Source organism: Limulus polyphemus, unplaced genomic scaffold, assembly GCF_000517525.1.
Source record: "Limulus polyphemus unplaced genomic scaffold, Limulus_polyphemus-2.1.2 Scaffold447, whole genome shotgun sequence".
In the NCBI taxonomy this organism is placed as follows: domain Eukaryota; kingdom Metazoa; phylum Arthropoda; class Merostomata; order Xiphosura; family Limulidae; genus Limulus; species Limulus polyphemus.
Window position 1 is genome coordinate 448804 of NW_013666057.1, and position 21354 is coordinate 470157.

The 21354-nt window shown below is 35.5% G+C and overlaps 1 protein-coding gene across 2 annotated transcripts in view; it reads right to left on the reverse strand.

Moving 5' to 3' along the window:
* Positions 1-21354, reverse strand: part of LOC106458334 (28S ribosomal protein S29, mitochondrial-like) — a 41986-nt gene that overhangs the window by 19153 nt on the left and 1479 nt on the right. Inside the window, exons 2-7 of one of the 2 annotated variants that reach the window (XM_013917843.2) lie at positions 20983-21122; positions 18648-18752; positions 12545-12653; positions 11735-11827; positions 11373-11509; positions 3120-3200 (exon numbers count right to left, since the gene is read on the reverse strand). In XM_013917843.2, the coding sequence (XP_013773297.1) occupies positions 3120-3200; positions 11373-11509; positions 11735-11827; positions 12545-12653; positions 18648-18752; positions 20983-21122 (665 nt within the window). Of the gene's footprint in view, positions 1-3119; positions 3201-11372; positions 11510-11734; positions 11828-12544; positions 12654-18647; positions 18753-20971; positions 21123-21354 lie in introns of those variants that run through there. The other variant, XM_022384523.1, reaches the window with a different exon arrangement.

A 21354-nucleotide genomic window follows, 5' to 3' on the forward strand; every position in this document is an offset into this window, starting at 1 on the left:
GCCAGTGTTAATTTAATCAACATTCAAATTCAAATACCTGATGATGACAAAACCTTGTCGAAACGTTGTACACTGTACATTTGCTATTATGTTAAACTTATATTAAAGTTTTTCTTCATTACCCATTCAAGCCGTCTCCAACCATTATTAATCAACATTCGTTACTGCTATCACGTGATTGGCCAGTGTTAATTTAATCAACATTCAAATTCAAATACCTGATGATGACAAAACCTTGTCGAAATGTTGTACATTTGCTGTTATGTTAAACTTATGTTAAAGTTTTTCTTCATTACCCATTCAAGCCATCTGCAACCATTATTAAGTATCTGATGTTGACCACAAAGGCATAAAACATTAATTCACAAACATCAGCATATACTTTTATTAAAATACATTCACAACTTTAGGACACAAATCATCTGGTTCACTGTCAACTCAATGGTCATACTCACATTCTTTTTGTTCCAGTTCAAGCAACTGACTGATCAAAACATGATGTTCTGCTAAGTGACTAGTAGAAAGGAGAAGTTGTTATGGGAATACTTCAAATAACTTACATTCATTTTTATTTTGTACCTAAGGCTTTAATAAAACTTATTTTTAATCTGGTTCTGCTTTAAGAAAAGCTAAAATTAAAATATTATCACATAGATAAATTTATTCTCCTTTTCAAAACGTTCTGTGCAAAAGTTTTGATTTATTTGTTTCAGAATATTCATGCCAGACTACACTTTACATAGCTATCACTAACTTGTAACTGATAGACTGGTGGTAAGATAGCTTATCAAAAGCAACTACCACCAACTCTTGGGCTACACTTTTGACTGAATAGTGGGAATTGACTGACACTCTTATAACACACCCACAACCCCAAAATTAAGAGCATATTTTTGTGACAAGACGCCACAAACCATGAATTCTCATCTTCAGTGTATGAATATGCCAACCACTGCTTGACCTTAAATGTTTTGAACACTGAGTCCTTCACAATAATGCTTTATAGCCTTATTCATATGGGAAAAATTAATTATGTATTTACTACTAAATATGTTTGCAGAAGATATATACTGATCTAATCCTGTTAGACCAATGGTTGCAAGACTTTCAACAAATGGAGAATAATTAAGAACCTAAAAAGAACTCTGCAAAAAAAATTCACATGGCAGTAGGAGTGTCATGTAAATCAAGGTAAGTGGGTTAGGGTGTCATCAGTGAAAAAAAAGTTCAAAAACCACTTTGTTAGACAGTAAATATGTATGAGTGCATTATACATTGCAGTGGTGAAAACAAAGGTCAAGTTTATCCCAGAGATGGTCATACTTATTGAAACTGGTGGTAGTATAACTAAAGACAATAACATTTAAAACATGAAAGCACAGTGAACTGTTGCATTATCATCTTAGCCATTAGGATGGAAATGCAGCAATGAGTAGTGAAAATGACCCATAACAATGTTCAGGTACAATCTGGTTGTAAATGAATTAAGTGTCCCAACCCTCACCACAAAAATTACATCCACACTATTACACCACCACCAAACGTTTCTATTATCAGAAAAATACAAGTGCCACAGGGCCTTCTCTTTACTTCTTATTACAGACAAAATGCAAATTGGACAGACCACATCATATGTTTCCAGTCATTAAATGTCCAAAGTCTGCACTCTGAACACCAATGAAATCATGCTTTCCCATTTGCATCTAATTATCAACTACAACAATTGTTTTTTTTTTAATATCATTCACACAGTAAGTTTGGAGATAAGTGGATTCTAGCTACTGTTGAGGATTTAATTTGTTTGTTGCTAAACGCAAAGACATATAATAGGCTATCTGGGCTGTGCCACCAAAGAGATCAAACTTTGAATTTTAGTGATATAAGACCCCAAGCTTTCCACTGAGCCACCAGGTAAACACTATTGAAAGAATAAGTCACCTGGGACACAGTCTCATATTTTAATATTTCTCTTTTCAAACATGGCCAGTCATCATTTTTCCTTGTTCTATCATGAGCAAAGGGCAGCCATTATCCTTCCTAGTTGTAGATGAATTATTCTTTGACTGCTACTTTTAATAGATAGATTACATATACCTTTGAACAGTTGGACAAAGAAGTGGTCTTTGACAATGACACTTCTGCCATATTCTGCTATTCTCTTTGAAAAGTCACATTTTTTTGTATGCTGATTGTCTTGCAGACTAGTCATCACATGACTATAACTCTGTATCAACAGAGTTCAAACAATTATCTGTCACATTCAATAATCAACTTATTTTGCATATTGCAAATAAAGTAAATAGAACATTCTAAAATATCTGGAAGGGTCAAAATGGATATCAAACAAATCTATTTTTTTCAGGTTTTATATATATACATTTGAATAATGAAAAAATCATAAATTACTATACTGATACCATATAACTCAATTATAATTTATCAATTTTAGTAACAAGGCTGTATTTGGAACTAAAAGTATGAAATTTCGAGCAGACTAAAGACTCGACTTACTTCCATGCCATCTTCTATCGAAAGAAAGATATAATGACTATATTTGAAAATGGCTGACAAAGCCACTTGGGGGACATTCTGAGCTTTTGATTGGTTATTCATGTCATATATAGAAGTAAGTGTATATATAAGGGAGAATTTCCAAAAATGGAATAAGGTAGGCTGGGTGCCACTGTGTTTCATTTATTACATGAACAATATCTTAGCAAATAGAAAAGATGTTCTTATTTTATATTCTATCTTGTAAATATCAGTAATTTAAGTTTCTAATTTGTACGAAACTATAGACTTATTATTTTGACTTCACAAACATCTAATTTGAACCAGTGCTGCATTCAACATACCACATGACACACACAAAAATCAATGTTTATCTGTGTTTTTTAATATTTTCTTTTAAATTAAGAAACTGAGTAATGTATAATACTACAGTTTGAATTATAATCTACAGTTCTGTACCAAACTTATTGACATAAATTCATGAAACAGGAGTTCAAAAACATTTTGAATGAGAGTCAACAAACGAGATGACATGGCCTTTCACCCGTGACCCGTCACGAAAAGGTTAAGTACATAAATGAATTTCATTGTAAAATTTCATATCTTACATGATCTGCAATACTCAATAGTGGTTCTCCTTCTTGAGTAACTTCTCGTTTGCTCCAGGTGTAACTCTTCTGAGCCCTTAGCTGAAATAGTGAATAAAATATTGATTTAGTAGCACTTCCTACACAAACTTAAGGAAAACACTGAAAAGGCATTTCTATCTTATAATAATCGACAACTGTTTACAGCACAGGCTTTCACGTGGTCGTTACTAAAATATACTAAATTAATCCTCTCTTTTAAAAACAATTATTTGTATTTATATATCTGGAACACAAAGAATAGTACTTTTCAATCTTTCTTACACAAACATGTTTGTACAGTTTAAAATGTTACAGCTGTAAATAGTGGCATCACTGTTGATGTTACACATAAACCTGCATCCTCATTAATTTTTGAAATCTGAATAATTAAAAAAATAATCAAATACGACTTCTCGTGTGTTACTAAAATTAAATTATAGCTGATAATTATAATGTGTGCATAAAACAGCCTACAAGAATACAACATAATATAATGATGGAGTTAAAAATGTGTAAGCTGGCAAAATAATGAAACCTGATCAATAAACAAAAAAGTACAGTTGAAAAGTGACTTGTAGCAGAAAGAAAATAATCTGAAATGCTTCTTGTTCACACCTCTTAACAGAACATTCACATAGAACTAATTAACTTGAATACAGCAAATTATAATTTTAATTAGAAGAGTACCAATTGATCTATAAAACTAAATAATAACTGGTCACAATGCTGACTGGTATATGGTAATGAGCACTGAGTACTATGGAAATGGACATAGATAAAAAAATATTCTAATTTACCTAATAAAATAAAGTGCAAGTTAAGTAACAGTAGAAGGATTTAGAGTTGTAATGGATATTAAGTTATTGTACCAGATATTCAGTTTCATTGGATATACTTATTTGGCAGCTGAATAGTGTAAATTTTTATACTTGTTACGAACAGTGTAAACTAAAACCTACTATAAGAAGTGGGAAGTTCTAAATAACAAATTAACAAACAAAGGGTTAAATAATGAATAACTTTATTAATAACACTAAATAGTTTATTATCATTAACATGTGTTTATGTTCATAAATCAATTTAATTTGTTTTCCAAAGCATATGATCCTGTAAAACAAACAAATTTTATTAAACATAAAGTGAATTGAAATAATTTTAGTATGGAAAGTGAATGTTATAATTTTCTAAACAACCATCTTAACCTTCTTCGGTCTAAGTAAGTCTAGTCTAGTCAGCCTTTTACTAAATAATTAGTTATCAACAACCTTCATTAATCACAGCTTAATATTCATTTTAAGTTTTTAACAGAGTGCATTGTTTTCTTATTAATACAATAAGAAAACAAAAACTGTTTAGTAATCTTGCATTTTTGTAAAACTACATTAATATCAGTATATCACATAGAGCTGACTACTTATTTACTAAGGGCACACGAGTCAATGTTAACTACCTCATTAGGACTTCTCACTAAGATATCCTTGTTCAACACTTAGAATTTGAGGTTCTGATGTAAAAACTGTACTTGTTTCAGAAAGGAACCAGTTTCTCTTTGTCTTGTAAAATATTGTCAGTTTCTGAGAGCAATACATACTGTTGACTGGGGCTCATAATCATTACATTAAGAATGGTACAAATAAAAAGAATTTAATTTCACTGCTAACAACAACTTCTTTCTTTGTTATCACCTATTTAAACAGTATTATTAATGCCATAGGTGGCTACAAATAGTTTACTGTAATAATCCCCAGATAAATTTCATGTCTCCTGGTGGTTGTGTTAAAGGTGAAAGATGAGCAATATCACCATTTTCTCCATCAAACTCTATTCAGTGCTTGGTTCTGTCTCTCTATAGAAAAAATTCTACTTTAGAATAAGGATCCAAAAAAAGTAAAATTTGGATTACTTTGTATTCCAACAAATCTAGTTTCAAGAAGCATTCATTGTTCCTAGGCCAAAGTGGTCACACTTTTGCAGTTATTGTCTATAAAGTTAATACTTCCTTCAAATGGTTGTAATGTTTCAAACATGTTGAGAATGGTGATGTTGTCAATAGCACAAACGAATACTGCTCTCTATTTTGTTCCAAAAGCCTTTCAAAGGAAATGGTAAATAATTCTATCTTGGTTGTACGAATTTTAAAACTTTTTTTTTCAAGCATATTTAAAATTATTTTATATAGCCATTAATTTTGAACATGCTGGAGACAAGTGACTGAAACATGTAACTCTTTCTATTGATTACTGTGAGATCTACTTCAGCTCACCGGGTTTCCAGAACATTCATATAATTACAACTTGTAATGTGGGGAGAAAACATGACTCACTTGAAAATTTAGCATCATTAGAGCCTTTCAATATATTTGCTCCATTACATCTTATATTCACTAAATTTTCCAAGATTTACCCTGAATGATTTGTTGCTTGGTAACACACATCCCAGAATTTAAAGTTTACACTCACCTTCAATATTATAGCCAGTAGCCTTTGAAGTTTGTTATATTCTCTTATTGTTTTGACCATAATTATTTTTCAGGTGATTGATCACTAGGGTTACTAGAATTTGTCTTGATCAAAGAGAAGGGCCATGCACCCCCCAACTGGATTGCTTTGTGCTAAATCTGAACCAGAATTATGAGTAGGCTCCCATGGAGGCTGGTGCCTCTCCTACTGACATCTAGGAAAAACATTCAGGAACCCGAGTAGGAGGGTCCGCAATTTTGCCCTCTTCTCCAAGAGTGGAGGAACAGACTCGAACATTCTGGGGGAAAAGTTTCTATCCGCCACCCCAGCAACTGGAAACTGGGGGTGGTAAGGACTCCCGAGCTCCACTAGTAGAGTCTGGGGGGTAATATGCATTGGGGAGTCCTGAGGAGCAGTGCTCTGGAAACTGTGCAATAGGTGAACCAAGTTTCCTATATTTATTCAACCTGAAGATCAGCAGTGATGGGCAGGATCCCCTTTAGCTTTACTCATGATAGTCCATGAGTGGCAGTCCATAATAAAAAGGTAATACCATCCTATTGGTGCCTAGATGGTTTATGGAACACCCCATTTTGACAGAGCCTATTGCAACCTGTAGTAATTATAGTGAAAGAGGTTGCTAATGCAGAATTGAAAAGAAAAAGCATACCTGCCTGGGCAACACTTACCACAGAGTGGGATCTAGTGAAAAATAAAGGGACCCTGGAAACCCTTCAGAAGAGGAAACTGCCAGGTCATGTAAGTAATAAGATAGGAAAGTATTAAGAGTTGTCCATATACCAGCCCACACAATGTCTTCCAGAGGACAATTCCACCAGGCAGTTAATGACAAAGAGATATGATGAATCTGGTGAGATGTGACACAAAAAAGATTCCTCTCCTATAACAATAATCCATTATAGACCATGTGAATCAACTTACAAAGCCACCTCATTAAGGAATAGTAGATAAGTCATGGGAAATAGAATGATTCCAATGAATGAACAATTGACACCTAGTACCTCAAAATGAGTTAGTCCGAGCCACATAACACTTAAGAGCCCTAATAGGACATAACAAATGATCAGGATTGGAGCAGTGAAAAAGGTGAGAAATGGCAGGCAAATAGAATGGTGACAAGGATCTTTTCCCCTTCCCTGGCTGCCAGAGTCTTGGAAAGAAAAGACCTTTCAGGCTAAAGCAGGACAAATGTGGAATGATAAAGAGTTTCGATGCACATGGATTGTAGACAACTCCGACTGACGACATCCACAAGTCAACAACAACAGAAAATACAATATAAGATAAAGGTGAAAAAAGAACATGAACCAAAGGATTTGAGCAGACCTGATAGTACTGAGGATCATATTATATATTCGGAATGCCTTATATAAAGCCACCACAGACGAAGAAAGACCCCTCTTAAATACCCAAGACATAAAATGGGATATGGCAGATACTTTAGATGAAGAAGGTTTAAATTCCTTTTAATACACCACAGACGATAAGTATTCCATTTCCATTGATAAACGGCTGTGGTTGGCCTATGGAGAGATTTAGTTAAATATAGAGAAACCTTAGAAGTTAAACCCTTATGTCGGGCAAAGGACCACATAACTACCAAGCATGAAGATTGAGTTTCCAAACATCTGGGTGGAGAATGTCTGATCGAGGTTGTCTCAATAGAGAGTGCCAATGCGGAAGAGGTAGAGGTGGACATTCCTGCAGATACTGAAGAAGTGGAAACCACATTTGAGGTGGCCAATATGGTGCAACCAAGAGAACTCGACAGGGAGTGGAACAAACTATAGTTAGAACCCAGGGAAAAGCATACAGATGTAAACCATTGCCCAGTGCACTGTAAGGAGTTCAGGAATATTGATATGGAGGGTAGACCCGTTTTCCATCCAAATACCCTGGAACTCCTGACCTTGAAGATAAGCTCCCCATTTCTGAAGAGATGTGTCTGTGAACAGATAGATCTCCGGATGGGGTGGTGGAATGGGTACCCCAATAGTAGTGTCGTTCCAATCCAACCACCAATCCAACCACCAATCGCAATCGACAGTGTTGCTCCTGAGTAATGAGACAGGATGATTCAAAGGATTGAAATGCATGATCCATTGGTTGGAAAGCGATCAATGAAGAGACCTCATATGTGCTCGTTCCAAAGGAATTGAGAGGCTCGAGGAATGCCCATATTGCCAAAAAAAGAGAGAACCATCTGCAAAGTAGAAGAAGGAGACATAAGTAAAAGCCTGATAGGGGTTTTTTGAGCATGATTTAATTGAGTATTGAAAAACACACCCAGATAGACAAGTTATTGTGTTGGTGACAAAATAGATTTGTCCAGTCTGATAAAGAAGCCCACAGGCGAATCTGAGAGTGTTGTTTTGCTAATTGACGAGATGGTGCCAGAAGGAGCCAGTCGTCCATATAATGATGTGTGCACAAGCCCAAGGAATGCAGGTGACAAGAAAAAGCTTGAACAACTCTGCAGAAGACATAAGGTGCTGATGCAAAACCAAAAGATAGAGCTGTGAGCAGCAAAACCTGAACCTTGTGTACAAATCTGAGAAAACAACCGGGAAGATTCCACTATGGGAATATGGAGATAAGCATCGGTAACATTGAAATTGGTCATCCAGAGCCCTGGTGCAAAGTGCCATTGTAGGTTGAGAAAAGATTCCATTGTAAAGTGAGGAGGATCTAAAAATTGGTTGAGTCGAGATAGATCAATGATTGGACACCAATCTCCTGTCTTTTTGGGTACATCAAAGAAACAGGAATAAAATCCCAGAAGAACGGGACTGACCCTCTCTACTGCCCTTTTGATTAACAACTCTCTTATGGCCTGGGAATGAAGTTCCGCTCGTCGTGGATCTGTTGGAGGTGAAAAGGCAACAGGTTATGCAGATAATGGTGGAGGTGATGTAAATTGAATGACCAACCCTGAAGCCAGAACATGGAGTACCCATAGATCCCTGGTGAAAGAATTCCAGATGTCCAGAAAGTGATCAAATTGTTCTCCCACTACTCCCCACACCCACGGGACAGTCATAGATGCCATTGTTGATGGTTTGCCTGAACTGAAGATCTTCGAGAATATGGATGGGCTCTATTATAGGAACCAATAGACCTGGGAACCAAACTAGGGAGTCGGGAACTACTACGAGTTGACACTCCCAAACTAGCACCAGAAAGGCAAGAAGCCAATGACGATAAAGAATGTAAATGAGCTGAATCAATTTGTGATTCTAACCTCTCTAGAACTCCAGCAAACAACATGGGACAGAAAAAAGGAGCTTCCCATAACTCCCTGAGGGCATAAGACAGTAAATGAACACTTTCTAACAAAGCATCTCTACCCAATAAATACCAACAGAAGATTGGTGTGTAGACCCAATTCAACCAAATAACTGCAATCTCCTGGAATCCACGAATGCCCCCCACCCCATCAGAGAAGCATCTGTAAAAAGATCCAACTTGGGATGAAAGGTGGAAGAGGAAAGCCAGCCGTGGCATTATTCCTGTCAAGCCACTAGGTTAAATCGACATGTAGTGAGGAAGGAAGAAGGATAATGGGGTCCAGGGGATCCCAAGCAAGATTCCATAAATCATGCAACACCCACTGAAGAACATGCATGTGAGCATGGCCCAAGAGATTGAAGACATCAATGAAAGCCCAAGTACTCTAAAAGATATAACCTAGCATATAGTGAGAGAGAGAAAGGATTGAGAATCAAGAACTAAGAGCTCCATTGAACCCATCTGAAGAAGAGAAGGCTAGGCCCAATAGCGGTATGAGGTGAAATACACTCTCAAATGGGTGAGGAATTGGGTCAGGTTGAGAAAGAACTTCTTTAACCTGACCAGCCAATCCACATGACCAGCCTCTTGGAGAAGTAAATGTCTGGCTGCCGGGGAAAGAGGGATGGGAAGGTAAGAATCCCAGATACCTGCCTTTGTCATCCAAAGACCCAGAGGAAATTCCAACTGAAGATTGTGGAAAACTGCCATGGTGAAACAAGGAAGGTCAATGAAAATGGTTGAAACTAGAGAGATCTATTACAGGAGGTAAGTTCAAAGTTTTCTAAGGAACTATGAAAAACTGGGAATAAAAACCCTGGAGAAGGGTGACTGACAGGTTTGATAACATCACTGTGAAGATCTTGAACTGCTTCAGATAAACACTGGCAGGAAACTTGATCCTCAGAAGTAGAGAATAGAATGGGACATGGTGATAATGTAGGGGGTTTCCAACCATGAAGGAAGAGTCCATAGGGTAACACCTGAAGCATCCAAGGATTCATGATAAAAGTGCTCCATTGGCAAACATACCTAACCAAAAGTGCCCTAACTGTGCTAGCACTGACATAATGGTGATAGATGTTGTTGGCAGCAGGGGACCCAGTGATAAGCAATCTGATGGCATTCTGCCAAGACCCAGTGGAGAGTTACAGGCAAAGGGGAGGAAGGAGGAGGATGAGATAAAGGAACGGGAGCAGGTGAAGACTGCAAAAGGCAAGAGACCATGAATGAAAGGGAGGAATGTTGATGAGCACCCTCCACCATGGACTAAAATGAGTCAGAAAGATCTCCAAAGACTGACCAGCATAAAAATGGACCCATACGAAGGTCATGCAAAGAAGTAGTGGACAGGTGCACTTGAGATAAAAGGAAATCCGAACAACAAAGGAGCCAAGTTTGTGGGGGAAGAGAAGAGGAAGTTATATGCACCAATGAGGAAAACAAAACGGAAAAGTATCCCCTGAAAATAATTCAGGGAAATGGTGGATAGCCTTGGAGAGGAGAAGTAAAGTAGGAGGTTAGTGAGGATAGATGAAAATGGGAAAATTGAGCCTGAAAAAAAACTTAAAGTAGTATCAGGGTCAGAGCCCCATAGCTGAATATAAGTTCTGTAATTCCAGAAAAGGAAATTCCAAATGATCATACGCTAATGCACAGGAACCAGAAAAACAAGAAGAATAAGACATGCTGACCCCAAAACGTGACACAGCGGATACAAACAAAAGATATCATACCTGAGACACCATAATGAGGAAGGTAGGAGATTTTGGAGCATCAACAAGTGTTTCCTCAGAATTGTACGGCAAAGGTAGGAGGTGGGAACAGGCTATCCAAATCATCATCAACCTGACCACATTCACCAGGATATGGTATGTCTGATCTGGCATAATGATGGACACCAACTCACAGCAAATTAAGACCGAAACCTCCTCGGCAGAAAGAGAAGAGCCCAAACATGAGAAACTGCAGGTTGATGTTCAGTGGCAGAAGGAACAATAATAGTAGTTGTTGTAACTTGAAATTGGGAATTCATAATTCACAATTAGTGTGGAAATTATTAAATTATCAACCCACAGTATCAAGTGAATGTAGTAAAGGAAAACAAAATATGGTGGAAACAACAAAGATAGTTGTTATTCAAAAAATGATAATTAAGACAAACATGAGGGAAAACTGTGCACAGCAGTATGCCAAATCAAGAAGTGAAGATTGGGCTCTACAGTATAAAGGGAGCCAGGTGCATCAGAGGGATGTGTTGCACTCCTATTGGTGGTGAGTTGTCACATGCTTATTTACATGCTACAGCACAGCTGTATCATGTGTAAACACATGAAGATAAATGGGAGTATCAAGGCTAGTGGCTAGCAAAAATTGTGCATATAGAGGGCAACACTAAAAGAGAAAAGCTATTATGTGAGAAGAGGGAAGGTACTGTATCAGAACTAAATATTCAAATACTCACATCTAAGTCTTTAAGCAGTTGTTCATTTTGGCTTTTGAACTGTTGAAGCCAAACAGCAGCATCTACTGGCATATCAATTCTTCCTTCTCGAGATATAGATGGAGCAATTTCTCTAGGCCTTCGAGTCCAGTTTGGAGCTGCATTGTTGATAAAGACAAAAATACACCGTAAACAAGTGACCAAAAGTTCAATCTTAAAAATAGCTTTTAGAAAGTTGACAGCTAATAAAAGTCTTTCTTGAAGTTCCTTATCAGTTACGATATATTTATGTACTATTGTTCTAAGTGCTACAATCTTCATAACATTAGTTTGTTTTAAATAAGAAAAAACAAACAGTAAGAAATATCTAAGTCAGTATTTACCCCAGGGTACATGTAAAAGCATCCACTTTTTGTTGAAACCATAATGAAGAAGGTGTGCTAATGTTAAGGTTTTTCCTGTACCCTTCCTTCCATCTTGGAGTTCCATTAAGAAAAGAACTTAATACGGTAACTATAGTTTTGTTAATGACATAAAAAAATGATCAGTGTATTTCCTGATTATACATACTATTAAGAAACAAAAATTAATTTGAGAAAAAATATAATGCTTCCAGATGAGGCAAGACAAGAACATAATTTCTTTTCAAGTACATTGTGCTGCTATATTAAGATTAAAAAACACAAAATCTGACATTTTTGGCACTACTTAAGGCAAAATTTTTAAAATTAGTTACAGCTGACTAGTTTTTGTAGATACTAGCCCTGATGATGGTAACTGAGTTACTGAAACTAGTCATCTGTAACTAATAATATAGATTTTACCTTTCATTGTGCCAAAAAAATGTCATTTTTTTTTACTCTTAATAAGAACACATGCTTATTAGAGTACCTATTTTAAATTTGGAATTACATACAAATCATGAATAAAAATAGGTGATTTTGATATTGAAGTGTAACAAAAATTCTGTTTCTTACACATAAGAGTTTTTTAATAATCAGGACTACTAGATGTCATAAAAGTAACTATAATCTTACATTAATTACCTCATGAGGATTACTATGAAGTCCAAAAATAATGTTTCTGTAATTTTTCCATGTAAACACTATCATTGTTTTTTTCAGGGAAGAGCTTCAAGTCCTACTGTACAACTTTTACTACTTACATAATCTTTATAATTTCATAAAGGATACATAGAATATATCTAATTGTGGGATGATCATAATTGGCTTGTTTCAAGTATTCCATCACTTCTAATGCTGGTTTACGCACCATCAGGCAAACCTCTTGGAAAGTTTTACACTGTCATATATTTTGAATTACATTAATGTTAGAAAGTTATATTATCACAAGCTAATAGTACATCATAAATACTACTTAAACACAGTCATTAGCCAAATGAATCTTAATAATATATATATTGACATAAAATACCATATAATCTATATAAAACAAGACATTTTTACAGATCAATTCACAAAAAAAGTACTAAAACATATTTTGTCTGTGATATATACAAAATAATTAAAATTAAACAGATGCTCCAAAATGGCAATGGGAAGTGAGTTGTTTAAATTCGATCAATGCATGTCCTAAAAAAATTAGGCAACTCATTTTCAGGATACAAAGAGTTTCTTTATAATATAGATATGTAACATACAAGTATAAAGCAAAACTATATTTTGATTCATAAATAATATAAAGAATGATAAAATAAATAGTACTTTAATTACTTAACTACCTAAAAATCAAATATGCATGTTTTAAAATTATAATCAATAATCAACCTTATGTGTATTATGGGGTTAAAATGTGCATTTCATGACCTTTTTTTTACAGTTAGATTTAAAAGTTAATTAAATAGTTTTATTATCAATGTCAATAAACTTTTCATGAGAATGTAGTATATAATTCAAATTTTAATATTATGTAATTCTTAATATCCTAATTTCAAAATAAATATTTAAATAAATTCTTAATCTTTACTTCTCTGTAGCATGTGTTACTTCTTCACTCTAAATTGTCCATTTTACATTTTTTTCTACTCTTATATAATTTTCTGAGTTTGGCATGAATTACACACATATACTATAGAGACTGTTAAGCCATAATATAAATTTATAGCCTCCCAGCTTCTTGTTTTACTGAGATATATACAAGAAAATCAAACCCATATGCCATGCCCCTCCTATCACATTCTGTTTTTCGAAAGATAACATTTTCCTAACCTGAAAACATATTTCCAATATACTCACCTTCAAACACACATAAATACTATTTTGAAATGTAGGCAAGTGCAAGCCAATAAAGTAGGCAGTCACTTTCCTGGTTTTTAATGATAGCACATGGAATTGATACAGACAATCGAGTAAATTTGTACACCATAAGAATACCTTTAGTGGTCTAAAGGAACACATCATTTTGCAGTGGGCATTGGTAGAGCCAGGGCAGATGGTTTGAGTGCTTTCCATTACTCCTTGGCCTTGTACAAAGTTTGGGTAAAAAGCATACAATGGGAGAAGTACTGAATTATTGCATAGGCCACCGAGGGCCTGGCCATAAAAGTATTAAATTATGGTTTGTGAAACTATTAGAATAGAAGCAAGAGTCAGTTACTATTACTATTCCCAAATATTACCTGGACCTAAGGCCCCACTAAACCTTAATCCAGTCCTGCATTGGAAGCAACATCAACCACCTGGCAGGATTCTGAGTGATGGAAGGGAAAGAAAAGGAAGAAGCAAACATACCCACCATAGAAATGATGGGTTAACTGAAGAATAGAGACATGGGAAAGTTAAATCCTGTGAGAGATAAATTGTTAGATGAAGAAGATAAGGAACAACAAACATGTAAGGAGTCATTCAGATGCCTGCCTGGAGGATCTCATCCAAGGGTTAGTGAAGATGGGAAGCAAGAGAGTGAGACAGATATTGCATATGGTGCAAAGAAAAGTGAAATAGCCTATAAGCATCAAAGACCAGGGAATAATATACCAACTAGAGGTGTTGACAGACCCATCCAGTAAGGGTAGAAAGAGATAGGTCCCTTGAAGAAGATGGGTCCCTGGGTAAGAACAGATGGTGGTGGGGACCCCAAAAGAGAGAAGTACATGATAAATAACACTGAACAGCCCAAAGAGGACATAAGAGCCAATCCAAGTTTGAACAGTTATAGACGTGAGACATAGAAGGAAGGGAGATTCGAAAGAAAATACGGTTACCTTCCTGAAGACTTAGGAAGGAAAGACTGGTTTGGGTAGAGGAGTATATAAATGTGGTGAGAGGGTAGAAGAAATATCAACAGCATAGACTGAATAAAAAAAAGGAAGTCTGGAGAGAAGGTGGTACAAAGAGTAAGAAGCTAATGGCTCAAATGGGGCACATTTGAGAGCAGGCAAAACTGCATTAAGGTCCCACTCAGGCATGGATGTTGGTCAAGGAAGCTGGCAAAGAAGAAAGGAGTGGAATAGATTGGAGAGGACAGAGGAAGAAAGCACCCTGTAGTACAAGGAAAGGTAAAATGTAGTGGACAACAGCACCCGATAACATGCAATGGTGAAGACCAACAAATCATGATTGAACAGTCAAGGAAAAAAAGGCAGAATGGTGGTTCACAGTAGGATGGTTGGGAGGAAAGGAGTGACAGATGAACCAATGACGAAATACCCACCACTGTCATTGATAGATAAACAAGGTGGAAGAGCAATAGGAATGTGGCATGGAGAAGGTTATATAATCAGAGACTCCAGCCCAATGGGTGACAGCTGGACAAATCCCACGTATGAAGATGGAGGGATGATATCCCATAATGAAAAAGGGACCTGTGAGATTTAAGAAATAGAAAAGGGACACTAGTTATAGTAAGGGTAGGTCTAGATGCTAAATGAAGAAGCAGAGGAAACCAATTCCGAGCTGCCACCAGGAGGACTCAACAAGAAGTGTTGCATATCAAAGAGAGGACCCAAGGTAGGAGCCAAAGAGGGGATAAATACATAGAATAAGGTGAGACTAAGCCTGGCTGAGAACAATGACAGTCAAAGCCAAATGATGAGGTAGCCATGAAAGGTTTGCCCAACCAAGAGCAAACCCAATGAAAGACCTGGGTGTGGAGAGAGAATTCTGTGGGTAGAATGTGTTCCAGTCAAGAGAGGTGGTCTACAACAATGTTTGTAACTACTGGTATGTGCAAGCAACAAGAAAGATTCAATGGGAATGATCCCAGAAGAGAAAATTCAATGTCTGAAAGCAAAGAGTTCTTGAACAATTGCCTGTAGAAGGTTGATAGTTGAAATGACTATGGAATTTCAGAGTGGATCCTGACCAAATGATCCATCAGAAGAGGTAGGAATTGGGAATATGTCTGAGTAACAATGAGAGGTTCATTAATGTGAAATGACTCTCATCCTCTGTCCACATGCCAGAAGTCATATTGTCATTCAGAGATATGCCCCAACCCGAGAGGTAAGGAAATGCCAGATGTAATACTGGCATGATTAAGTCACCATGATAAGTTCTTAAGTAGAGGAGAGGGAAGATTCACAATCAAGGATAACAGATCTTAAAAAGGAAACCCTTGTCTTGCAAGGACCAAAGGGAGTAGATGCACTGCCAAAAGGAAGTGCATAGAACTAGATTTGATGAAATCGATGAAATAGGGAAAATGTCTGGAGGATGGGGTAATCAGAAGTGTAAAAAAGCATCTGTTGACCTTGGTCATCCACAGACCTGATGAAAAGTACCACTAGGGAAAAAAGAAACCTTCCACTTGGATCCATGATACGACTAGAAACTGGTTGAGAGATGACAGGTCAATAACCAGATGCTAGTCCACAGGCTTCCTGAGACCACAAATAGACAGGATTAACATCCCACAGTAGGGATAAATACTCAAATAATGGCATCCTTGAGTCACTGAATATAAACTGGAATGTAGGAAGGAGGAAAGGAAGAAAAAAGAAGTGGAGAGGTAGGCTGTGGGTGAGAAAATACACCTGTTGGTCAAAACAGAGACCAAAGACTGGCAAAGTGAGACAGGTGGGTGCCTACTGGGCTAGACCCAACAGAATATTCACTGACAAGATGAGCAACAACCCTAACATCGTGAAGTAGTGTGGCAGAAAGAAGATCAGGAAGCAGGAATAGGAAGGGGAAATGTGAATTGAGCAGGTCTACGTACAGAAGAGTGAGGTTGACAAAGACAACAACAACAACTGATTCCAGAATGATTCAGTCAAAGTCTTCAGAGAGTCAGGAACACCACCAAAGACCTCCAGGCAAAGAAAAGGAGCCTAACAAATATCAAATAATTGAGGTAGGTTTGGTTTGAATATCATGCAAAGCTACATGAGGGTTATCTGCAATAGCCATCCCTAATTTAGCAGTGGTAGACTAGAGGGAAGCTAGTCAACACCAACCACTACCAATTCTTTTACCAACAAATAGTGGGATTGACTGTCACATTATAATGCCCCCATGGCAGAAAAGATAAGTATGTTCAGTGATGGGAACTCTAATCCACAACACTCAGGTTGTGAGTCAAGCACCCTTACCACTAGGTCATGCCAGACTCCTAAGAGTGAGGCAGGCAAATATTAGTTAGGAGAGCATCCTGACTGAACAAGTCCCAACAGCAGAGGAATCAAGTAAGGAGTGATATAGCAGAAAAAACATTAAGGGCTAAAGTGGTGGAAAGAAGAAAATCCTTCTGAAGCATAATTCAATGCTTTAGAAATAAGGAGAAGTGAAGAAAGGTAATGTAAGAGGGTAGTAAGAAAGAGATGAGGGCATAAAATTTGAAACTAAAAAACAATATCAAAGTTAAGTTTTCCTCCTCCCAAACAGGTGAAAGAGATTTTAATGACTGGGAAACAAAAAATGGAAATGAAGAATGGCTGTAAGTGATGACAAAAGAGTCAAGTATGTGAGGAGGACAAGGCAAGTGAGTACGGGTGTGTAGTTGTTCAAGAAGCAAGTCCACATGGATCCTATTATCAGGCAAAGGAGGAAAAACAAAGAAATCTTGAGTATGGCTGTCATGTAGTAAAAAATAGGAGGAATCAAATAATACTGGAGAAAAAACGATCATACCTGCAAAATCATGTCAAGGAGGAGTTTAGAAAGATGAGGTTTTCCTTCAGAGATATATCAGTACCTAGAGCAAACCCTGGTGGGGGAACAGCCAGACAAAACCATTGTCATCCTGGTCCTGTTCATACTGAGAGAGAAGTAATTCAACAGAATGGATGGGAGGATGATACTTAGTATGCATGAGGGAACTCGCTACTCGTTGAACAATAAATGTTAAAGCCTCCATAGATAATGAGTCTCCAGTAGCCACAGGTCCCAAGTCAATGACATCATCACCATCACAGGATGAAGTAGTAGTTACCATCACTTGAGAATTCATAAAGGATAAGCAGTAAATATTATTTTTTCTCTTTAGGTGGGAATTAGCTCAAGGCTAGTGGCATAAAAATCTCATAATCAGATGCAGAGGTGGAGTATCGTCTCAGAAGCAAAAGTTTCTGAATTAAGCTACACAATATAGACTTTTTATAGACAAGGGAACACAAACGTAAGTTAAAAGTGAAAAACAACTTGTGCATGATAACTGTAGATGTAAAGACATATCTGAAATAATCCAAACATCTGGATAGGTATTACACAATAAATTGTTGGATATTAATTGAACATAACTTTAAGTCAGTATATGCAGCTAAAACAACAGTGCATTCCTTTGGTATAAATGTATTTTTCTATAAATTGATTTAAATTTATACATTCTGAGACTTCCAAGTATTTCATCAGTTAAAAATGAGACATCAAAACTGAACCATGTAAATATATTTATAATTATAAAATTGATAGCACAAATACATATGAATTTCATAAACATTGCATGGACTCTCTGAACTGACTGCTCAGAGAGTGTTTCAAAATGCATATTTAACATATTCTTAAGTATTTTAAAAGTTTTTCACTCATTTGAAAGAAGAAGGGAGGAAGTTTTCAAATTAATACCTGCTTTTGAGATATCTTTGACTTTTTTAAAAAACAATTATTGTCTATTTTGGAATTACCTGCTTTAGAAAAAATTAAAATAATATAGCTAAACAAAATTAATATTTTTGTAACACTAAACTCAACACAGCTATTACTTTAATGTACACTCCTGATTTTATGAAAACAAAATATATTAATCCAGGAAAAGGTAATACAACTTGGTCAAACATCTTTCACATTTGAACAACAATGCCTGGCCATAAGCATTAGATTATAAGAATTGCTAACCCACCTGAATTTCAAATGATTTTGATATTCCACCCAACTGAAAAAGGGTTTTATGCACAGAAGGTGTCATTGTATAAAACTGAGCTTCATGGTTATTTGTATGATTTACCTGAAAATGTAACCAAATCAGTGTTTATCACAGTGGCCAAACATAGTATAACACTGATAGTAAGTCATAACATTTAACATGCCATCACCAAGAAATAGCACTTTCAATAAAAAATTAAAACAGTAACAAACTGACTGATTACTTGATCAACTTTATTAACAATTTTTAAAAACAATGTAAAAAATCCAAACAAATGTGAATTGTGATAGAAGAAATAGCAGGAAAAAAATGATGAAACTTTGTGAAATACAAAAAAAAATTAATTAGTAAATACTAATTTGAAACATTATTGTATATTTTTCTTATTTAAAAATGTATCCCTGGAAATAATTTGAAAACAATCTTAGTTCAGCTACATGTGTTAAAGAATTTGATGTAGATGAATTCCTGTAAGTTTAACATAGCTTATTAACAGGTGTTAAAATTATAAACTGACCTCTGGAAATATTAAAGATGGGTCTGTGAAAGAATTTATATGAAAAACAACATTTTAAGTTTGTTTGTTTTTTTAACATCACTATATCTTACTGTTATTATTATTCCACCTTCTTAGTTAACCAAACTCAAACCATTGGGTATTTTGTACTTTTATTCTTGTGGGTGAATTTTACTACTACAAGTCATTGATTGTTTCACATACTTTTTTTTTGTTGAAATGTCTTTAAATTTGTGATGAAATCATTCTCAGAGTTGATCATGCACACATTGTTATCCTTCAATGTTTCAAACAACTCACTTTAACAATAAATGTTTTAAACTTGTATATGCTAGACACTACTGCCTGCAGAAGCCTTTGGGCCAAAGACAACACTTTTGTTTGGGGCCCTCCCTCCGAAATTTCAGTTCAAGTTTCTAATTGGTCCTTCTTTCCCTGAGCTCTCCACAGTAATAATGTAATATAGCTTGTGTCTTGAAGGAAGCTTAACTTCGAAAGCAACCTTGATCATAAGGCATAACCACAGCTAAAATGTGTGTGTGGTGGGAGAGAAGGGGCAGCACTACCGAGTGTCTACAAATATATAAACAACATTACCTTTTAACTTCATTCAAAACTTTACACAAAATAAATGTGGACAAGGAGACATTATAGAATAAAAAAACAACAATATTAAATCATCATTTTATTTCTCTTTTATTACATTCCACATAACAAAACCTAGGATCACATGACAGCATGATATAGAAATAAAATGCTGGTCACTATACAAGTCATTTCTGTTGTCAGATCTACAAAACAGGTAAATATGTAATAAGTAGACACATAGCCAGAGGCCTAGTTTTTATTTTACCAATTTTGAAAATCAGGCTGTTGATGTAAATAAAGTATTACTTTAACTGAAATGAATATAGAGATTTTTTTTAACCATTTGCAGAATAAAAATGGTCCAACCATAGCACATAAATACTTGTTATTATAATAAGTAAACACAGTGTCACTTCAGTACTCTGAGTGATAAATAAATAGCTTAAGACTTTACTAAAAAAAAAAAACAATTCATAACAAAAATCAATTTAATTAAATTCACACAAAAGATGAAGACAGATTCCATTCCCAATAAAATAAACAAATCTATGCTGCTTTACTGATACAACCATGGAATGTTTTACACTGAGTGTATGCACACTGGCACAAAGGAAAAAAAAAACTTGCAAATTATGGTGGAAAAAAATGGCAATTACATTTAAATAATTACATGATAATGAACATGTGGTTGTTAAGTAAGGAGAATAGCTGGCATACAACAAACACTACAAGAAAAGTGTCTTTTATTAACTGTTGAATGTATCACATGACTAGCAAAAGAAATCTTTAACAGATTGTGAGAAGGGTAAAGCTAGATAAATCAATGGCAAAATCAGTATAAGATATAATTAATGTTCAGATCAACTGAGATTTACACTAAAGATGTAAACTAAGGAAGAGTATAAATCAAAAAGTAAAAGTAGGATTACTGAAAAAATATAGGAGAAAGTCAAAAATGTAAAAGAGGCAAAAACATTCGAAAATCAGATAGAACATAATAGTGGGAAAAAATTTATAAAAACACAGAAAAGAAATTAATATGAGAGAAACTGTCCATATACCATAGAAAAGCCTGTATATTACAAAAAACAGAAGCACAAAATTCTTTAGATGGCTATGTAATGTAAGAAATATACCTACAAAGCAGAAGAATGGCAGACAAAATTGATATTTATAAAAATTTATATATACATACATGTTACTTACAGGATCAGATTCCAATGTTCTGAAATGTGCAAATGGTGTTGCTGAAGGTACCGCTTCTGTACTGGAGTACCTAATTCCTGATAAATTTGCAGATAGTTTTTGCAAATTTGGCAATGCAACTTTTTGTAGTGTATGTATATCTGAAAAATAAGATAATCAGTAAAATTCAGTTTTGGGCAGATACATGTACATCAAAAAAGTGAGTATATACTATGTTAGTGTAGTACAAAAATGTGTTTCCAAACATAATTACAGAAAAATTAAGAATGGCACTTTGTTCTGTAAAAGTATAATTTGAAACCTGGTTTTAACTTAACTTCTTTGGAAATATTTATAAGTCTACTAACTTACTGTACAGACTTTTTATAATAG